This window comes from Cololabis saira, chromosome 9, assembly GCF_033807715.1.
Source record: "Cololabis saira isolate AMF1-May2022 chromosome 9, fColSai1.1, whole genome shotgun sequence".
Classification (NCBI taxonomy): Eukaryota; Metazoa; Chordata; class Actinopteri; order Beloniformes; family Belonidae; genus Cololabis; species Cololabis saira.
This window is the reverse complement of record NC_084595.1, coordinates 6113229-6135867: the sequence shown is the minus strand read 5'-3', so window position 1 is coordinate 6135867 and position 22639 is coordinate 6113229. Positions and strand designations below refer to the sequence as shown.

The 22639-nt window shown below is 39.6% G+C and overlaps 1 protein-coding gene across 1 annotated transcript in view; it reads right to left on the bottom strand.

Annotated features, from left to right (window-relative positions):
- sema4c (sema domain, immunoglobulin domain (Ig), transmembrane domain (TM) and short cytoplasmic domain, (semaphorin) 4C) overlaps positions 1-11230 on the bottom strand; it is a 68828-nt gene extending 57598 nt beyond the window's left edge. The window contains exons 1-2 of the mRNA XM_061730349.1: positions 10905-11230; positions 674-736 (exon numbers count right to left, since the gene is read on the bottom strand). Of these exons, the coding sequence (XP_061586333.1) occupies positions 674-736; positions 10905-11045 (204 nt within the window). The 5' untranslated portion in view covers positions 11046-11230. The remainder of the gene's footprint in view (positions 1-673; positions 737-10904) is intronic.
- Positions 11231-22639: the final 11409 nt, after the last annotated feature.

Below are 22639 nucleotides of genomic sequence, written 5' to 3'. Positions count from 1 at the left end.
GTTTTTTCACCAAGTACTTTTTTACTTTTACTCAAGTAATTATTTGGATGACTACTTTTTACTTCTACTTGAGTCATATTATTCTGAAGTAACAGTACTTTTACTTGAGTACAGTTTTTGGCTCCTCTACCAGCTCTGCCACTTGGTAAACTGTATTTTTTTTACTACTTTTTTCGACGTACTACTTTTTGGAAAGATAGATAAATGGGTGTAATCTAAATAAAATGAACCGTTGTTTAACATTTATCAGCTCCAAGTGACACAAATCAATCATTTCCTCAACAATAATGTGAAACTGTGTGTTTTTGATACGTTTTAACCACAGAAATATCTATTGTAGTGACACATTGTGACCGAGCTCTGATTCACTTTGCATCCTTTTTTTTTTGGCTGAGCTGCAATATGCTTTTTGCTGCTTAGGCTCAATCCATCTGCTTAAAAAGTTGCTGATTCCTGGCCTGTCTGGACGCTGCACTTCTTCTCTGAGTGCTAATGTAATGACTGGACGGTTTCCAGTCTGAAACCCCAGACAGACCTGTCAGGCTGTAACTGAGTGAACTGAGAAATATTGCATCTATGAGCTGTTGTTTTAAAAACTACGAGTGTGCTTGTCCTTGGACAAGGTGGAAAACCTGAAACATATTGGAATTCTGCCCGTTTGGATCCACGTTACCTGGTTGTTCTTCCCCTTGGTGACGCACTCTCTCTTCTTGTCCTGGGGAGCCGGCCAGTCGATCTGGGGGAAAAAACACGGAGAAAATCAGGGGGGATGGTGGATTTTATCATATGGGGACAGATCATTTGTGCTGATTACAAATAATATAATATATGACAAATAATAGCACTGACCAAAACACCTGCAGAAATACTGCAGGAATGACATAGCAGCAGTTAAATGCAGCCTTCTGTAAGCTTTAAATATCCACTGGACTTACATCAAATACATCAAAACACAACAATAAAAAACACTTTTCTGAACTTATCAATATGACTCTGTCCTTCACAGGATAAGTAAAATGGATCACTGCAAAAACTCACAATCTTAACAAGAATATTTGTCTTATTTCTAGTTAAAATGTCTTATTTTAGTAAATAAATCTCATTACACTTAAAACAAGACTCATCACTGGAAAAAACAACAACTTTCACCTGTTTCAAGTAGATTTTCACTTGAAATAAGTAGAAAAATCTGCCAGTGGAACAATTTTTTTTTGCTTGTAATAAGAAGATAAATCTTGTTCCACTGGCAGATTTTTCTACTTATTTCAAGTGAAAATGTACTTGAAACAGGTGAAACTTGTTATAAAGTTATTTTTCTGGTGATGACTCTAAATGTTGAAATAGCAGTTGTTTAATCAGATTGTGAGGTGGAACAGTAAGTTATTGGAGATCCACAACTCAACTTAGAAGCCTTTTTATGTGCAGCTACAGAGACGAGCTGAGTTCATCTTAGATGATGCATTTCATCCTCTATACGGCCAATTCCAGCATCTCCTTTCTTATCTGGCCGTAGGTTTAAAATGCTTTTGTGCAAAACTAAAAGCTATAAATGTAGTTTTGTCCCCTCAGCTATTAATGCTCTAAATAGGACATGATTTCCCATCCTCCATCTAGATCAGGGGTCGGCAACCCAAAATGTTGAAAGAGCCGTATTGGACCAAAAACACAAAAAACAAATATGTCTGGAGCCGCAAAAAAAATGAAAAGTCTTGTATCAGCCTTAGAATGAAGGCAACACATGCTGCATGTTTCTATATTAGTTATAACTGGGGGAAGATTTTTTTCATTATGTACTTCGAGAAAAAAGTCAAAATGTCGAGATTAAAAAGGAAAGGAAAAAGGAAGAAAAAAAGAGAAAAAAAAGGAGAAAAAAAGGAAAAAAAGAAGATAAAAAAGAAAAAAAGAAAGAAGAAAAAGAAAAAAAAGAAAAAGAAAAAAGAGGAAAAAAAGGAAAAAAGAAAAAGAGAAAAAAAAGGTGAAACATTTTTTAAAAAGCTCCAGGAGCCACTAGGGCGGTGCTAAAGAGCCGCATGTGGCTCTATAGCCGACCCTTGATCTAGGTCTATTTACTTATTTATTTATTCATTTATCTATTGTATTGCTTATTCAATCTGGAGCATTTGTTTTGTTTGTCCATCAATGTTTTGTTTTGTTATTCTCCTGTTTGTCTCGTGTCACTGTCACTGTAATGTATGGTATTGTTGAAAGTTTCTACTTTTTTCGGGTATTAATGAAGTTACCTCGCCTTCCCTTACAGAGATTAGTCCAGAGATACGTGGTATGAAACAAAGAAAAAGAGCTAATGTCTAAAACCACACCACAGGAGCAGTAAAGTAGTTTTATTAATATCTTCCCTCAATCAGGAAAACCTCTTTTCTTTCATGTCTCCCAAGCGTGTGTGCGACTGAACTTTGCACCAAAGAATCAGCTGTTTCACCCAGACTGTTTCACACCATTAGAAAACAGAACACCGGGCAGTACGGGTAGAAAGCAGCTGCAAAGTTCAATTTCCCTTCCAGCGGATTGAAATAACTCAAATCAAACAGTGTGCTGCTAGATCAGGGGTCGGCAACCCAAATGTTGAAAGAGCCATATTGGACCAAAAACACAAACGTCTGGAGCCGCAAAAAAGGAAAAGTCTTGTATAAGCCTTAGAATGAAGGCAACACACGCTGCATGAATCTATATTAGTTATAACTCATTATGCACTTCGAGGAAAAATTTGAAATGTCGAGAAAAAAGTCGAAATGTTTAGAAAAAAGTCGAAATGTCGAGAAGAAAGTTGAAATGTCGAGAAAAAAGTCGAAATGTCGAGATTAAAAAGGAAAGGAAAAAGGAAGAAAAAAAAGGAAAAAGGAAGAAAAAGAAAAAAAGGAAAAAAGAGGAAAAAAAGAAGAAAAAAAGGGGGAAAAAAAGGAAAAAAAGAAGATTTATGTTGAAGTACAATCTCGAGAAAAAAGTCAAAATGTCAGGAAAAAAATCAAAATTTCGAGAAAAAAGTTGAAAAAAAGAAGAAAAAAAGGAAAAAGAAAAGAAAAAAAAGAAGAAAAAATGAAAAAAAAGGTCAAGCATTTTTTAAAAAGCTCCAGGAGCCACTAGGGCGGCGCTAAAGAGTCGCATGCGGCTCTAGAGCCGCGGGTTATTGATCCCTATGCTTGATAGACGGTGCAAACTATGCAGACAAACATCACACTCACAGCCACTGCAGAAGTGAAGGATCTAATATTCAAAAACAATTGTTTTGTGTTCTTCTTCTGATTGAGGACGTTATTGACTCATGATGCCAAATAGTTGAAGTAATCACTCAGTAGGAAGAGCTGCTCAAACTAAGCAAAGCAACCACAGAAGTTTAGATGACTTTGCTTTGCTCTCATGGGGATTTAAACGACACAGTAGGAATATCCAGCTCATAGTGTCAGAAACTGACGGAACACAAATTCACATCCACAAAAACACAATCATCTCCTGCACGTCACGTTAATGCAAACCACTAAATATCCAGCTAAGGCTCTTACGTTGTTCTTTCCGTATTAGTGTATTTTGATGGATCTCTGAGTATCTGTCATTAAACTAAGTGACTTTCCAAAGGAAATGCAGCGCAGGCTTTTATTTTGGGAACGACTTTGTCCGAGTTAAAAGGCGGCCATTCGGGTTCAGCACTTTAAGAGGCCTGTGCAAATCTCCCCTGTTTTATCTTCTACTTAATCAGGAGAAACAGTTAGGAGAATGTTTTAGCCATTAGTGCTTGTGTAAAAATGGAAATCAGATTTGCAAGTTGCTCTGAGTGCTTCAGTCGAACAATTTCAGGTGCAAATAATAAAAGAAAAAAAAAGGATGCAGCATGTGATTTAAACTCCAATTTGATGATTTGGAAATTACACAGTTTCGTACTGATAAAATGACTTGGTAACAGGGGCGTCAATTGGGTATGAAGGTACGCCGAAAATGTAAATGTTTGTTTTTTAAATACATTTATGGAATTACTCTGTGTCTATTTGCATTGATTATTCTATTACTTAATACATATAGAATAACTACAAATGCAAATGAGAACAACATGATCGATTTCACTAGTTATTATACACTGCAAAAACTCAAAATCTTAACAAGAATATTTGTCTTATTTCTAGTTAAAATGTCAAATTTTTAGTCGAAATCTCATTACATTTAAAACAAGAGTCATTACCAGAAAAATAACTTGTTATTTGACAATTTTCACCTGTTTCAAGTACATTTTCACTTGAAATAAGTAGAAAAATCTGCCAGTGGGACAAGATTTATCTTCTCATTACAAGCAAAACAATCTTGTTCCACTGGCAGATTTTTCTACTTATTTTAAGTGAAAATTTACTTGAAACAGGTGAAAATTGTTGTTTTTTCCAGTGATGAGTCTTGATTTAAGTGTAATGAGATTTTCTTTGACTAAAAATGAGACATTTTAACTAGAAATAAGACAAATATTAAAATCTCATTACAACAACAATTTTCACCTGTTTCAAGTAGATTTTCACTTAAAATAAGTGGAAAAATCTGCCAGTGGAACAAGATTTTTTTGCTTGTAATGAGAACATAAATCTTGTCCCACTGGTTATTTTTCTGGTAATAACTCTTGTTTTAAGTGTAATGAGATTTTTTGACTAAAAATGAGACATTTTAACTAGAAATAAGAATAATATTCCTGGTAAGATTTTGAGTTTTTGCAGTGAGCGAGACTGCATTTGAAAAAGTTCCAATTTTCTTGACCACACAGATCAGCTACATAAACTTCTGTGATGAGTATTTGCTGGACGTGTTGATTGATACTTTAGTTCAGTTCTGTGACTCGTAACCTTGCCGTACCTTAGCTTCCACTGAATTGACGCCACTGCTTGGTAACATGTCTAAACGCCAGAGGTGTCAAGTAACAAAGTACAAATACTTTGTTACCTTACTTAAGTAGAAATTTTGGTTATCTATACTTCACTGGAGTAATTATTTTTCAGACGACTTTTTACTTTTACTCATTACATTTTCACACAATTATCTGTACTTTTTACTTCTTACATTTTAAAACAGCCTTGTTACTCTATTTCATTTCGGCCTTTAATAAAAACTATCCAGTTAAATTGCTCCATCCGGATAGAGTGAATTTGGTTGTGGTTGTTTCAGATGTTCTTGTCCAGTTTTGTTCTTACATCCGTTCCCTCAGATTCCTGCAACTAAACTTGGATGTACATTCCAATAAAGGTTAGGATAAATGATAACATGCCTCTGAAGTTTGACTTTTTGCACCATTACAATACTTATAGGCAACTAGTCATCATATCTCCTGCTCTCTGAAACACATGTTAATGCTCAATAGTACACATATATGCTTCTTTAATATATTTGCATTATACTAAGATACATTCATTTTTAATGGCTTTTGTCCTTAATGGCTTTTTCCCCCTTACATTACTTTTACTTTTACACTTTAAGTAGTTTTGAAACCAGTACTTTTATACTTTTACTAGAGTAAAAAACTTGAGTTGATACTTCAACAGGAGTATTTTTAAACTCTAGTATCTATACTTCTACCTGAGTAATGAATGTGATACCTTTGACACCTCTGCTAAACGCTTATATTTACAACCAGCCATCACCACGGCGGCGACTTCAGCCTGCAGAAAAACAGCTACAATCTCCGAGGGCCGAGGTCACACGGGCTCCATTTGCTTTCTTTTACCTTCATGTAGAAGACTGAAAGAACCATTCCTGTCTACTTGAACATTCACAGCTCCCGGTGTACTCGTGCATCGAGCAATTTATCGGCTTTGTGAGGTTTTTCCACCGAAAACGTGAACCTTTGTGAAACTCAAAAGGGTTTTTAGTTGCAGTAATAAACGGCGTTAAATGGTGAAGCGTGCCGAACAAGTGCACGCAGATACAAAATTACAATCAAATTAATAAATAACAGGCAATAAAGACCAATCCCCAACGGCCAAAGGGAAAAGAATATTACGGTAGATAGATGAGCCAACATAAACGGGAGCTGTTAAGAGCGTCTAAATCTAAAAAACCCCCTCAACCCCCCAAAACAGCCATTCCTTTGAGAATATCCAGGGAAGAAAACGAGCGATAAAAGTAATTAAGACAGACAGTTAGAGTAAAACAACAACAAAGAAATAAAAGAGAAGCAGTTTAAGGAAAGAAAGGGAGAGAGAATGATGGGCAGATGGTGACGGAGGGGACAGACCGTTTCCTTGTCCTTGCTCAGTCATTTTTCTGTGCCGGCTCATTTCCTCCCGAGCGTACGACCCGCCGGGGCCGACAACAGGTGGCCCATCGTTACCGTAAGACTCATAACCCTCCGTCACTCGGCCGGTGGCCGGGTCGTGTGTGACAGCGTGTGCACGCGGAGGTTTGTGTCCAATAACCGCTCATTAAAGTGCTAAATCAGATAGAAATTCCCCAAACGGCTGCGGGCTGTTCACTACACCTTCATCACGCCGCTGTAATTGTATTGATTGCAGTACAGAGCAATTATTGAGGGAGTAAAGCAAGAACCGTATTGAGTCTCTGAGGCGTCCACGGGTGTTTAAGAGGGTGCGTTGCCTTGCCAATTCAAAGGTATTATTAATAGAGGAAAAAAGGGGTTTTTCCCCAGGATACCTCAAAGAAAAAACAAGAAACTCGCATTAAGAAACAAGGACAAAGGGAAAAAAAAGAAACACAATAGAATGAGATTATCATAAACAGGGAAACATAACTGCAGCCTGCAAGAGCCTGCAAGAGCACGCCAGCGCCTCCTTTACTCCTACGTATTCACATGGGATGTGTTTGTGCTGACAGAAGGGAAAATTGTTGCAAATAGCTGCACTCATTAGCATCTTAATATCTGGAAACTTGCTTTTACTGTTCAAGTCTTGTTATAAATAAAGAAAATAAATAGCTCTCAAATAAAATAAGCAGGTCAGACGCGAGTGAAATGCCACAAACACCTCCTTGCACAAAAAGTTTCTTAAATATTGTAAAAAAAAAGTATTTTTTAAAATAGCAGGCATTAAGATTATGTGTCAATTTAAGGTATTTTTCTTTCTTCCCAAGTGAAATTTTTTTTCTCATTTGTGGATAGATAGATAAGGTTTGGTAAAAGGTAATAGGAGGCCATTGATAATTGTGGCAGGGTGGAGGAGCTGCAGCCACTCAGGCTGACGGGACACAGGTGTGGCCCGTCAGCCTCTCCACCCTGCCAGCCTTATAAGGGTCAGACTGAAGCTGATGCTGTGGGAGAAGGTGCTTGTACGTGTGTGGTGGTGTATGTTTTAATAAAAAGGGTTCTGCACTAAACTCCGTGTCCTCTCTATCCTGTCGGTCGGGCCCCGTGGCACTCGCCGTGCTACACTGGCGCCCAACGTGGGGCCCGACGGGATGGAGAAGGGAGGCACGGAGCGGGCCCTGGAGGCGCTCGCCCATGCCATGGTTGACCTGGCCGCCCTGCTCCGTGACCAGGGCGAGCAGCAGCTGGCGAGGCTGGAAGTGCTCGTGGCCGCGGAGCGACCCACCCCTGCGCCACGCTTGAGGTTCGCCGCAGCAGCGCGGGAGGGGCTGGCGGCGCCGCAGCTGAGAGGCCGGGAGGCAGAAGCTGCAGCTCGCCAGGCGACGGCTCCCGAGGCGGCGGGACCCCCGGAGCGGCCCACCCCGGCACCATGCCTGAAGTTCGCCGTGGCAGCGCTGGCGGGGCTGCAGCCGACCGACTGGGAGGCAGTGGCTGCAGGTCGCCAGGCGACGGCTCCCGAGGCGGAGTCGGGGGCGGAGTCGGAGGGGGCTGCGGAGGTGGAGGCGGACCAGCAGCCGGAGCAGGGCGGTCTTACTGAGGAGGCGGTCCTGGGGGCGGACCAGCGGCCGGCGCGGGTCCGCGTCACGGAGGAGGGGGTGGTCCTGGACGCACCGTCTGGCCCGAGGTCACCATCGGCCCGGTCCCGAGAGCGGCTACCTCGGCGGTCGGCCCGTCGCCGAAGGCGGCCCCCCGACGGGTCCGGGCCAGGAAGGCCCAGGGGCGCAGACGGCGGTTCCGGGCTTCCTCGCCCGCTCCGAGGGGGCGGGGGGGGAGTAGGCTCGGCCGGACAGACCCCGGCGCGAGTTTGGCGTTGGGGGTGTGTGGCAGGGTGGAGGAGCTGCAGCCACTCAGGCTGATGGGACACAGGTGTGGCCCCTCAGCCTCTCCACCCTGCCAGCCTTATAAGGGAGAGACAGAGAAGCTGCTGCTGGTCGTGGTGCTTGTGCACGTGTGTCCTGGGAGTGAGGGTCAATAAAAGGGTTCTGCACTAAACTCCGTGTCCTCTCTATCCTGTCGGTCGGGCCCCGTAGCACTCGCCGTGCTACAATAATATAAATACAGTGTAGGGCTGGGCGATTTTGGACAAAAATAAAATCCCGATTTTTTTCTCTAAAAACCCGATTTTCGATTTCGATTTTTTTGGTAAAACTACAAAATACAATGGAATAAATTGTTTCAAATATTTTACCTTTATTTTTAAAGAAAAATAGCAAACAAATTTCCCTATTGGGAATGAAGTGCAATTGAAAGATACTGTAAATCCTCCTTGAGTTTAGTAAAGTGACAACATTTACAATTTTCTTGACCAAACAAAGATGACTAGCTCTGTCTGTAATGCAGCCAGCTGCAAAAAAGGAAAATCGATTTTCCGATTTTCCTTTTTTAACATCGATTTTGATTAATAAATCCGATTTAGATTTAAAATCGATTAATCGCACAGCCCTAATACAGTGTAACAAGAAAGTATCGCTTTATTCATTTTCTATATCCAATTCAGCTCATTCAGGGTCCCAGGATCTTCTGTCCATCACAGATCCGGTTCAGTTTTATGCCTTTATATCAACTTTAATAAAATCATTTAAAAATCTAAAGAAAATGTTTTTTTTAAAGTCCTGTAACCTATCTGAACTGAAATCCTCTGCCCTCTTCTTAACATGCGTCCCAGGAAATCTGATCACAAGTGTCCTCGTGGTCATTTATGATCGGATCTGTCAGGGAGCATGCTAATGCAAAGTGTGTTAATATGAAAAAGAAGAAATGTGGTTTAAACCAAAAGCCAGGCTGTTTCTTCTGTCTTTTTTTAATAATATGAGACTGGGGTGTTAAAAGAAGAATAGTACGTCAGGCGTCAACAACAAGAACTGTAAATGAGTTATATAAATATATATATATGTATATATACATACATATATATATATATATATATATATACATACATACATATTCTTGCATGGATGTGTTTTATTAAATGTCCTTGAGTATAAAAGTAAGAGAATGTCAATCTTGAATTTAATTGGGAGCAAAAATTGTTGCAAAGGTGGATGTTCTGCTTCCTGTTCTTTTACTGAAGCAAAAATTGTTTAAATGCTTTCTCTATTAATTCTGTCATTTTTATGTCATAATAGAGGTTGGTATGCAGCGTTTATCTCTGCTACAAAGCCGTGTGGAGAAGCTATTTGTTCCTCAGCTGTCCGTCACAAAGCCCAGTGATATTCAATGTTATCATTTAATTTGTTGCTTTCGTACAAAGGCATTTCAGAATATGCTGGTATTTGCAGCGATAGTCAGGTGGTAATTATTTCTCTAGTAAAGCTTTTATGATCATATCAATTTTATATTATTATTATTATCATTATCATTATTATTATTATTATTATTATTATTATTATTATTATTATTATTATTGTTGTCTCATTCAATAGCAGAAATGAGGATTTGAGGATTTGTGTTGGTGTGTGAGTGTTACCTGTGGTCGTAGCCAGTAATCGAGTTGTAAAAATAAATCAGGGGGGTGGTGGATTTTATCATGTGGGGACAGATAATTTGTGCTGATTACAAATAATATAATATATTACAAATAATAGCAGTGACCAAAACAGCTGCAGAAATACTGCAGGAATGACATAGCAGCAGTTAAATGCAGCCTTCTGTAAGCTTTAAATATCCACTGGGCTTACATCAAATACATCAAAACACAACAATAAAAAACACTTTTCTGAACTTATCAATATGACTCTGTCCTTCACAGGATAAGTAACATGGATCACTGCAAAAACTCACAATCTTAACAAGAATTTTTGTCCTGTTTCTAGTTAAAATGTCTCATTTTAGTAAAAAAAAATCTCATTACACTTAAAAAAAGACTCATCACTGGAAAAAACAACAATTTTCACCTGTTTCAAGTAGATTTTCACTTGAAATAAGTAAAAAAATCTGCCGGTGGAACAAGATTTTTTTGCTTGTAATAGGAAGATAAATCTTGTCCCACTGGCAGATTTTTCTACTTATTTCAAGTGAAAAATTTACTTGAAACAGGTGAAAATTGTCAAATAACAAGTTATTTTTCTGGTAATGACTCTTGTTTTAAGTGTAATGAGATTTTTTGACTAAAACTTTGACATTTTAACTAGAAATAAGACAAATATTCCTGAAAGATTTACTTGAAACAGGTGAAAATTGTCAAATAAGTTATTTTTCTGGTGATGACTCTAAATGTTGAAATAGCAGTAAAACCACATTCATTGATGAAATGACATAAGGGATGGAAAGGAGGGATGGCAGTTTTACAGGGGGGATGATTTGGACCGTTTTTATTTCAGGGGGGATGCCGTCCCCCCTCATCCCCCCTCAACTCCAGTACTGGTCGTAGCTGTCTGTGTGTTTGTGTGTTTGTGTGTTTGTGTGTGTGTGTGTGTGTGTGTGTGTGTGTGTGTGTGTGTGTGTGTGTGTCTGTGTGTGTGTGTGTGTGTGTGTGTGTGTGTGTCTGTGTGTGTGTGTGTGTGTGTGTGTGTGTGTGTGTGTGTGTGTGTGTGTGTGTGTGTGTGTGTGTGTGTCGGTGTGTGTGTGTGTGTGTGTGTGTGTGTGTGTGTGTGTGTGTGTGTGTTACCTGTGGTCGTAGTTGTCTGCTGATGTCGTTGGGGTCCAGGGCGAACAAAGCCTCCCGTGCTCCGACGTACAGAACCCTCTCGTGGTCGGACAGCGTCAGCATGCTGTAGTTGAACACGCCCTGCACGCTGAACCTCGCCATGCTGTCCAGCACATCTGGAAGAAGACAAGCAGAGGTTTAAGTACATCACACCACTGGTGACACGTTGACTACGTTTACATGCAGTCAAAATTGGGGTTATTGCTAATATTCCGGTTACTGAAACATTGGGAATATTCCATTTACATGGTAATTAATCATTTGGGATATCTGGATCAAACCAGCGACACACGGAGAACGTGATGACGCAATTCCCGTAATTTCCGCTTCTTCTTCCTGTATCCAAATCCAAAACAAATGCTGCTTCGCGCAACTTTTCTCTCACCTTCTTGTAAATCTTCTATCCCGGTACTTTCTACCGTCTACAAATGCAGAAATGTTCATATCCTTCATTACATTTATGAAGTGATTAGTCTCCTCCTGGTCTTGTTTCTCCGTGTTTATAAGAACTTCCTGGACTCAAAAGACCAGGGGCCGGATTCACCAATATGTTCCTAAGAACGATCTTAAGAAATGTCTTAAGATCTAAAATTAAGAAGTTCATAAGAAAGTTCTTAAGTGCAATTCCTCAATATTTTCTTAAGAACCGTCTTAAGAACTGTCATTTCTTACGAATTTCTTATTTTTCCTACTTAAGAACTTCTTAAAATATGTCATTGCATTGCACGCGCCAACAAACGTCAGTCAGTCACTAAACATGGAGAAGGAGAAAAAGATGCAGGAACTTTTCAAGGTTATGGTGGATGAGATTAATGTGCGAAAAAAAATACTATTGGGGAAAATGAATAATAATTAACTAACATGCTAACAAACAGTTAACAGGCTCTTTGTGTAATTAATTACAAAGTATATCCTCAAACTATGACCTACTAGTCTAAACTTGTCTAAAATGTGAAAAAATTGATATTAGAGGCTTATTATTATTATTATTATTATTATTATTATTATTATTATTATTATTATTATTATTATTACCTTTTCACAGAAGAAATTTTAAGACAGGTCAAGGTTGTCTTAAAGTTAAGAAAAAAGTCAAGAACAAATTTGAGAACTTTTATTTCAAGAATACCATTTATTTTTTCTTAAGAAGAAACTGAAGAAGAAAGTTGAGAAAATACTTAAGAACTTTTTTGGAGAATATGACTTCTTCTCTTTTTTCTTCTTAAGACTGAACTTAAGAAAAAATGACACTTAAGAAGATTTTTTTTCTCAAGAATGTTTTGTGAATCCAGCCCCAGGATTCCTTGTGAACAGAGCATGTGCAGAAAACAAATTCCTGTTCCGTTTGATGGGGATATTCCGTTTGGCGTTTACATGACCCAATATTCAGGTTTTAAAAGGAGTAACCCAGGGCTCATATTTGGGTTTTTAAAAACAGGAATATTAGCATATTCGGGTTATTCAAAGGGGTTATTGGTGTTTACATTGCCGTGCAGATTCGGGTTATTGCCAATATTCGGGTTTTAAAAGGGTTATTATTGATGCATGGAAACGCAGTCATTGCTGCCATAACCTGTGGTCTGACCGCCACTTAAAACACGATAACAATCAGCTACAGGAACAACTAAGTGAACCAACAAACTAATTACTTTAACAACAGCTAATTGCATACTGTAGATTACAAACCTTGAGTTGAATTATTGAAATGAGCTTACAAGTGCGGTTTAGACATAAAAAGGTTTAGACCTATTATGAAAACCAGGTTTTTTCTTGATTTAACATATATAAAGTAGTCTTTCTACATTTATATAAGTTTCATTTAACTTAAATACAGACCGACGCAGCTGCTTTCTTGCTCGGTAATAACAGCTACAGGCTGATTTATGGTTCCACGTTACACCTACGCAGAGCCTACGGCGTAGACGCGCAGCGACGCCGTCGATTTAACGCAGAACCATAAATCAGGCCTACCGTTAACCACAATACATGAATAATCATTGCAGCCAAACTCAATATGTACATAAATACGGCATAACATTTGCAAAGAATACAAATCCTTATCAGAAGGTGATTTTTGTGTCAGTTAGGCTCCACTTCAGCATTCCCGACACTAGTTAAGTCTTTCAGACAAACTTTCTACTGCCGTTAAACTTTTGCCGTTAAAGTCCGAAGCACCGGATGTTTACGAGGTCTCGGCGAGACGCCTTCAAAATAAAAGCACTAAATATCGGTCTCTTTATTAAATAAAATAAAAGCCTGGCTTTAACCAACATTAATGAGCCATAAAAACACATTTATAGAAATACTCATATTAAAAGGTAATTTACAATTTCCATTATTTTATTTTATTTTTTCGAAAATTATGTTTTATTATTATTCATTATTATTATTATTACTATAGAGAAAATAACACAGTTTTTAATGCAGATCTTGTCATTTTATTTAGTTTTTATCAGCTACACCTTTAGATTGGGCCGTGAAAATATTGTCAGACATTAAACCGGTCCGCGGTTCAGAAAAGGTTGGAGACCACGGGTTTAGAGGCCAACAGTGAAGTATGGGGGAGGGAGGATCATGATTTGGACTTGCCTCGGAGCCTTAAAACACTTCAAGCAGTCAATTTTGAGGGTAAAATGAATTCCCGTGTTCACCAAAAGATCCATCCATCTATTTTCTATACCCTCTTTATCCTTTGCAGGGTCACGGGGGTCTGCTGGAGTCTATCCCAGCTAATTACAGGCGAGATGCAGGGATTCACCCTGTACAGGTCACCAGTCTATCACAGGGCCACAGATACAGACAGACAACCATGCATACTGACACTCACACCTACGGGCAATTTAGAATCAACAATCAACTTAGTATGCATGTTTCTGGGCCGGGGAATCGACCCGGGAACCTTCTCACTGCGAGGCAACAGTGCTAACCACCAAGCCACGGTGCTGCCTCACTAAAGCATCATACAGGATCATATAAACGGTGAGTAAACTGCCTATGCAGCAGGATAATGACTAAATATTGAAGGGAATCTACCACAGAGTTGCCTCAGAAAAAGAAACCTGCAATTTAACTCACAAACACAACATAACTAGCAACAAGGCACAAAGTGTTCCCTTAGCTGTGTTTACTCTAAGACCTTGGAGCTGTAGACAGTCGTCAGGATGGGCCTGATAAGTTCTAGATCAGGACGCCGGAAATCAGATAAGGATGGTTGTCTATTTAGGAAAGGCTGCGCAAATAAACAAGAAACTAGATTCAGTCTCACACCGGCCTCTTTTAATGAAGAGTGTTGCAGAATGTTATGTTATTTTATGAATCTTTATTTCGGCTTGTACACACTTTTTTACAAAACAAGATGAAAAGGTAAAAAAAAAACATTACTTTTGCCGAAAAGGTGCCTTCCCTTTTTATCTTATGATCAGCTTAAATATGAGACATTAACTTTTACTCCGTGGAAACAAACAATACATGAAGAAGACAAAAATAAATAAGACAAAATATAAAAGTGACGTTTCACATTCTAGAATGTTTTTGATAGTATACTTTATAATTATAGTGTTTTATATTTATTTACAGTATTTTCTCTAAACATTTCCTTAAACTTGAAGATACAACTGCACATTTTTAGGTCGTTATCACAACTATTCCAAATTTCTCGTCGTCTCAAACATGAGTTTCCCCCTCAGGTCATAGCGAAAGAAAGAAATAAATGAGCCTAAAAAGAAAGAAAGAAAGAAAGAAAGAAAGAAAGAAAGAAAGAAAGAAAGAAAGAAAGAAAGAAAGAAAAAGTAGGAAAGAAAGAAAGAAAGAAAGAAAGAAAGAAAGAAAGAAAGAAAGAAAGAAAGAAAGAAAAAGTAGGAAGAAAGAAAGAAAGAAAGAAAGAAAGAAATGAGCCTAAAAAGAAAGAAAGAAAGAAAGAAAGAAATGAGCCTAAAAAAAAAGAAAGAAAGAAAGAAAGAAAGAAAGAAATGAGCCTAAAAAAAAGAAAGAAAGAAAGAAAGAAAGAAAGAAAGAAAGAAAGAAAGAAAGAAAGAAAGAAAGAAAGAAAGAAAGAAAGAAAGAAAGAAAGAAAGAAAGAAAGAAAGAAAGAAAGAAAGAACTGCACATTTCACAACTATTCCATATTTCTCTAGTCTTAATTGATGTACATCTCTTTTTAATATTAGTTCTTACTGTCGTCGTCTCAAACATGAGTTTCAGGCCATAGTTTCTTTTATCTGGAACAAATCCTGAATGTAGTTTGGTAGTAGTTTCTGCTGCTTTAAAGGCAAATAAAACAGTTTTCTGGAACTATATCATATCAGGGATCATGGAATTTTAAAGTATTATATTTAATAAAGATTAATGTAATGTAGATTAGAATGTACAAGTACAACTTCCAGTAATGGGTCTTCTTCGTCCATCCGTCCATTATCTTTACCTGCAGTCAGTACTCGTGGTCAAAAGGGGGTTGGAGTCCATCGAATAAAGATTATATTACTATCAAAAGGCTGCAAAAGTGCACAATCCACAGAATCTCTATTTCTTTCACCTATAAAACGGAAGTAACCTTCGACAGTTTCAATCAGCCGGTGCTTTAATGTGAGTTTGTTATGGAGCCAGATGCGTAGATCGACTTGTGCATACACTTGTTCAATAAAAGTTCCATTTAGGCCGGTAATTTCCACATTAAGAAAATCGACTAGGCTTGTTTTCTGGAAAACAGCACAAATTGTATTTTACCTCGATTTAATGCAGCTTTTAAAGCACACGTTTTAACCGAATGTTAGAACTCAGCAAGAATCCCCTTATGAAAGAGAGGCCGTTTAATCCGGCTCTAAAGAGGAACCTAAACTCAACAACACAGGGATTTGTTGGACTTGGCTGCGTTATTGTAAATGGAGAATAAGATCCAAGTGACAGCGTGGGCAGAATGCAGAGGGGGGAATGCTTATAAATGCCCGCTAATAATGGATGTAAATCTGCGGGGGTGATTAGATTGTTCATTATCTGGACAAGGCTTAAACGAGGCCTTTTACTACATTCAGGCTCTGCCTCGGAAAATTAATAGCATTTCAGCCACATTTTCAGCACTGCTATTGATTCTTTGGCATAAAAATAAATTGAACTGATTTGACTAATTTGAGAAGATCACAAAATGTTCTCCCTACATTCCTGTCTGCAGGGCATGGACTACAGCGGCTTTTTCTTTTTTAATTTTCAAGAGATGAACTCACTGATTTTCTGTTCACAGTCTCTTTAACGCACACACACGCACACACACACACACACGCCATTTAAATCTCTTCATTAGCATACAGACAAACCAGCGGTGCAGAGCAGAGGAGAAAGCAAGAAAGAGAAAAGGGAAAAAGCGAAGATCGACGGTGTTTAGTTTTCATTTCAGAAAGGAAGGAAGGAAGGAAGGAAGGAAGGAAAGGAAGGAAGGAAGGAAGGAAGGAAGGAAGGAAGGAAGGGAAGAAGGAAGGAAGGAAGGAAGGAAGGAAGGAAGGAAGGAAGGAAGGAAGGAAGGAAGGAAGGAAGGGAAGAAGGAAGGAAGGAAGGAAGGAAGGAAGGAAGGAAGGAAGGAAGGAAGTATGGAAGGAAGGAAGGAAGGAAGGAAGGAAGAAAGGAAGGAAGGAAGGAAGGAAGGAAGGAAGGAAGGAAGGGAAGAAGGAAGGAAGGAAGGAAGGAAGTATGGAAGGAAGGAAGGAAGGAAGGAAGGAAGGAAGGAAGGAAGGAAGGAAGGAAGGGAAGGAAGGAAGGAAGGAAGGAAGGAAGGGGAAGGAAGGAAAGGAAGGAAGGAGAACAAGGAAGAAAGGAAGGGAAAAGGAAGGAGAACAGGAAGAAAGGAAGGAAGGAAGAGAAGGGAAAAAAGAAGGAAGGAAGGAAGGAAGGGAAGAGGAAGGGAGAAAAGAGGAAGGGGAGAAGGAAGGACAGAAGGAAGGGAAGGAAGGAAGGAAGGAAGGAAGGAAGGAAGGAAGGAAGGAAGGAGGAAGGAAGGAAGAAAACAAGGAAGAAAAGAAGGGAGAAAAGAGGAAGGGAAGAAGGAAGGAAGGAAAAAGAAAGAAGGAAGGGAGAAAGGAAGGAAGAAACAAGGAAGAAAGGAAGGGAGAAAGGAAGGAAGGAAGGAAGGAAGGAATGAAGGAAGGAAGGAAGGAAGGAAGGGAGAAAAGAGGAAGGGAAGAAGGAAGGAGAGAGTAGGAGGAAAGAAGAAAGGAAGGAAGGAAGGAAGGAAGGAAGGAAGGAAGGAAGGAAGAAAGGAAGGAAGGGAGAAAGGAAGGAAGGAAGAAGGAAGGAAGGAAGGAAGGAAGGAAGGAAGGAGAAAACAAGGAAGAAAGGAAGGGAGAAAGGAAGAAGGAAGGAAGTATGGAAGGAAGGAAGGAAGGAAGGAAGGAAGGAAGGAAGGAAGAAAACAAGGAAGAAAGGAAGGGAGAAAGGAAGGAAGAAAACAAGGAAGGAAGGAAGGAAGGAAGGAAGGGAAAAAGAAGAAGGAAGGGAAGAAGGAAGGGAGAAAAGAGGAAGGACAGAAGGAAGGACAGAAGGAAGGAAGGAAGGAAGGAAGGAAGGAAGGAAGAAAACAAGGAAGAAAAGAAGGGAGAAAAGAGGAAGGGAAGAAGGAAGGAAGGGAAAAAAGAAAGAAGGAAGGAGAAGGAAGAAGAAAACAAGGAAGAAAGGAGGAAGGAAGGAAGGAAGGAAGGAAGGAAGGGGAAGGAAGGAAGGAAGGAAGGAAGGAAAGAAGGAAGGAAGGGAGAAAACAAGGAAGAAAGGAATGGAGAAAGGAAGGGAGGAAGGAAGGAAGGAAGGAAGGAAGGAAGGAAGGAAGGAAGGAAGGGAAAAAAGAAAGAATAAAGGAAGGGAGAAAGGAAGGAAGGAAGGAAGGGAGAAAGGAAGGAAAGAAGGAAGGAAGGAAGGGAGGGAGATGGAAGGAAGGAAGGAAGGAAGGAAGGAAGGAAGGAAGGAAGGGAGAAAGGAATGAAGGAAGGAAGGAAGGAAGAAAGGAAGGAAGGAAGGAAGGAAGGAAGGAAGGAAGGAAGGAAGGAAGGAAGGAAGGAAGGGAGAAAGGAATGAAGGAAGGAAGGAAGGAAGAAAGGAAGGAAGGAAGGAAGGAAGGAAGGAAGGAAGGAAGGAAGGAAGGAAGGAAGGAAGGAAGGAAGGAAGGAAGGAAGGAAGGAAGGGAGACGCCATTTAAATCTCTTCATTACAGACAAACCAGAGCAGAAGAGAAAGCGAGACAGAGAAAAGGGAAAAGCGAAAAACGACGGTGTTTAGTTTTCGTTCTCCACACTCTTCTGCTCGTGGTGTCACCTTGTTCTTCTTCTTCTACTCCCTCTGTCACGTTACGTGGGCGGATAGAAAGTGTGCGAAACATGAAGCAATGACAACGACACGTGTTGCACAGAATGCCATCCCGTGCAACGAATGTGAAGATTTCTTTCTTCTTCTCTTTCCAGGCAGCCGACGACCTCGTATCCCTGGTTACTTTTTTGTCGAGCTTCATTTTTGAACAAAAAAAGGATGTTGAAATCTAGGGAGGAGGTGGCAGGGGCTGCTGGAGTTTATGGTGCGACTGCTCGTGTGATTCTGCAGACACGTTTACGTACGTGGAGATGAACTAAAAGAGAGTTGGGGGGATGAACGTGGCGTTCTGGATCCATCCAATAGTGAGAACTAACGCACATTCATCCCTCCAGTCCATTTATAGCCATCCATCCATCCAACATGCATGTTTTCTGGATAAAACCCACCAGGGCAGAGGGAGAACCTGCAGATCTCACACAGACACAGACACAGGCTGGAAACTTCTGTATTTCTGTGTGGACAGTTGATCTGACAAGGAATGAAATGAATGAGCTGTCTTTGGGTCAAGGAAGGAGGAAGGGAAGAAGGGAAGAAAGAAGGAAGGAAGGAAGGAAGGAAGGAAGGAAGGAAGGAAGGAAGGAAGGAAGGAAGGAAGGAAGGAAGGAAGGAAGGAAGGAAGGAAGGAAGGAAGGAAGGAAGGAAGGAAGGAAGGAAGGAAGGAAGGAAGGAAGGAAGGAAGGGAGAAAAATTCTGTAAAATTCAGAATTCAATTTAAAATGTTATTACTTGCATATAAAGCCCAAAACGGCTTAGCTCCGCAGTATTTACAAGATTTGATAGTGCCTTATGTTCCTGGCAGAGCTCTCCGCTCCCAGGGTGCAGGTTTACTCGTAGTTCCTAGAGTATCTAAATGTAGATTTGGAGGGCGGGCGTTCTGCTATCAGGCACCATTACTTTGGAACCAACTTCCAATCTGGGTTAAGGAGGCTGACACCACCTCCACCTTTAAAACTAAACTTAAAACCTTTCTGTTTAGTAAAGCCTATAGTTAGTGTTTAGTAAACCTCTAGCTGGTGTTGGTAAATCTCTAGGTAGTGTAAACTCTAGTGTGTTAGAGTCAGTAGTCATAGTTGCAGCTATAGAACAAGACTATAATAGTTAGTCTCAAATATAGCTTGGTGGTAGATATGCTGCTATAGGCTTATGCTGCAGGGGGGACCGACATGATCCGCTGGGCGGTGCCTCTCACCCTTCTCCTCTCCTCTTCCCTTACTCTCTTCTCCATTTCCATTTTTATTTATTATAAATATCTCATAGCTATCATTTTTGTCCATCGTTCCTGTAGTTTCTTGTGCCGGCCCCCCTTTTTTCTCTTTTGTGCATGTTTGCAGGCCGGAGCCTCGGGAGCTGCATTCTGGCCTGTGTTGAAGAATGAAGGAAGGAATGGAAAAATGAAAGAAGGAAGGAAGGAAGGAAGGGATAAAAGAGGAAGGGAAGAAGGAAAGAAGGGAAAAAGAAGGAAGGAAGGAAGGAAGGAAGGAAGGGAGAAAGGAAGGAAGGAAGGAAGGAAGGAAGGAAGGAAGGAAGGAAGGAAGGAAGGAAGGAAGGAAGGAAGGAAGGAAGGAAGGAAGGAAGGAAGGAAGGAAGGAAGGAAGGAAGGAGAGAGTAGGAGGAAAGAAGGGAGTAAGAGAAAAAAGAAGGAAGGAAGGGAAGAAGGAAGGGAGAAAAGAGGAAGGGAAGAAGGAAGGAGGGAGTAGGAGGAAGGAAAGGAAAAAAGAAGGAATGAAGGAAGGAAGGAAGGAAGGAAGGAAGGAAGGAAGGAAGGAAGGAAGGAAGGAAGGAAGGAAGGAAGGAAGGAAGGAAGGAAGGAAGGAAGGAAGGGAGAAAAGAGGAAGGGAAGAAGGAAGGAGGGAGTAGGAGGAAGGAAGTACGAGGGTTAAATGATGGAAACACAAGCATTTGCAGCTGCAGCAACTTTCCTGATGAAACTACAGTTAGTTGATATTTTCATCTAACCCTTTGATTATTATCGTTATTATTATCATTGCTTTTTACATTTGTCTTTTTAGCGGTGAAAAATAAAGCAAGTTGCGCCGGAAAAGCATTAAGATGTCAAACATGACATTTGTTGAGTATGAGGCCCCTTTGAAGAATCATCCACACTTTTATACCTTCAGCACAGGAAGTGCTTTTGTTCTTAAAGAAAGATCGCATTGCTTTTCCACAGGAAACCACTGTCGGCCGTTTCAGAGCAAATGGAAATAAGCTCCTGTCGTACGTCCAACACTGGCGGCCTGCGAGCCGTCATATGTTCAATATTTACAGTCACAGATGGCTAGATAGTTATTGACTTTCAGTCACCATTTTTGTTTTCCCCCGGTGTTAGCACATAATTTTTCTGGCAATGATGCAACAAAAGTGATGCATAAATGTTTCGAATTAAACATTGGTAGGTGACCAGCTCAGATAAGCTTCGCTGCAACATCCACTCCACAAAACCCATAATAAATAACGTTCAATACTCCAAGAAGTTTATACTCATGATGTTAGGAAACCTGGAGAAGAAAAAAAGGTCAGTTTTCTCTTGAAATCAGCTTGTTTAGCTAAAGTTTGCACCCAGCCGTTGATACTGTGTAGTGTTTTCTGTTATGTGCTCCCCAATATCTTATTAACAAAGACAAACCATATCCACAAATATCCGTAGAGACTCTTATTTCAGTCTGTCACTCTTGCAAATAGGAACATTTACATAGCCGGTATTATCTTGCTGCCTACTCTGCAAAAACTCAAAATCTTAACAAGAATATTTGTCTTATTTCTAGTTAAAATGTCTCATTTTTAGTCAAAGAAAATCTCATTACACTTAAAACAAGTGTAATCACTGGAAAAATCAACAATTTTCACCTGTTTCAAGTAGATTTTCACTTAAAATAAGTAGAAAAATCTGCCAGTGGAACAAGATTTTTTTGCTTGCAATGAGAAGATAAATCTTGGCACTGGCAGATTTTTCTACTTATTTCAATTGAAAATTTACTTGAAACAGGTGAAAATTGTCAAATAACAACTTGATTTTCTGGTAATGACTCTTGTTTTAAGTGTAATGAGATTTTTTGACTAAAAATTTGACGGTTCAAGCAAAAGAAGCAAAAAACAAGCAAAGAATCAAATTTCATCATGGCCTTTCTTCTTCTTCTTTACTACTTTTTCAAATCAACACCCAACGCTTCGGCTTCATCACTGCAAAAATTGAAAATCTTACGTCAAACTTTTAGTCAAAAAATCTCATTACACTTAAAACAAGAGTCATTACCAGAAAAATAACTTGTTATTTGACAATTTTCACCTGTTTCAAGTAAATTTTCACTTGAAATAAGTAGGAAAATCTGCCAGTGGAACAAGATTTATCTTCTCATTACAAGCAAAAAAATCTTGTTCTACTGGCAGATTTTTCTATTTATTTTAAGTGAAAATCTACCTGAAACAGGTGAAAATTGTTGTTTTTTCCAGTGATGAGTCTTGTTTTAAGTGTAATGAGATTTTTTGACTAAAAATTTGACATTTTAACTAGAAATAAGACAAATATTCCTGGTAAGATTTTGAGTTTTTGCAGTGTAGAGTCAAGACAGCTAAGAGAAATAACCGAGCAAGCTGAAAGAAACCGCACACCCAACCCAAAGACTGTTAACTTTCTTTATTTGCGCAGAATAGGGCATGTTTTCTTTTTTTTTTATGCATCTTGAAGTATGAAAACCAAACTGATGTCTCAAAACAGCAACAACAAAATTAATTTAAAAAAGCACACGCATATTGAGTGCCAGTTGGAGACACACACGTTATTCATTATGGATGAATGTCGTGGTGTTTGGATTTTGATTTGATTAGGTCTCGCTTAGTTTTCTTGTGACCTTGCTTTGGTGGTTCTCTTTGCTTTACGACTTCTCTCCAGTTTTATTTTGAAAGTGTTTTGCCCCGGTCTGTCATTTCCATTGTTGGGCTGCTCTGTCTCGATCGTCTACACTTGGAGCGTCGGCCGATCAAACTGCGTCTAAAGCTAGTCCAGCCGATGCAATCACACACGGAGGGGCGGCCTCCGCGTACGCAGCCTGTTTCTGTCGCTAGCAGGAGGAAATTGAATTTATTTAGGGCATAATGAAGGTACATGAGAAGCAGCACCCGTTGAGCTGACATGAAGCCGTTGTGTGAGCGAACAGGAATAGCGAGCACTAATTCATACTGGTTAACTTTACATTGCCACAAAAAGATTTAACCATGTGACATGAAGGTAGGGGTGTAACGATACACTAATCTCACGATACGATATTATAGCAGTATTTTTTTAACAACCTTGAATGAGGAACATATGACTGGAAAAAATTATCTTTTATTTGAAAGACACAAAATACAAAACAATACTG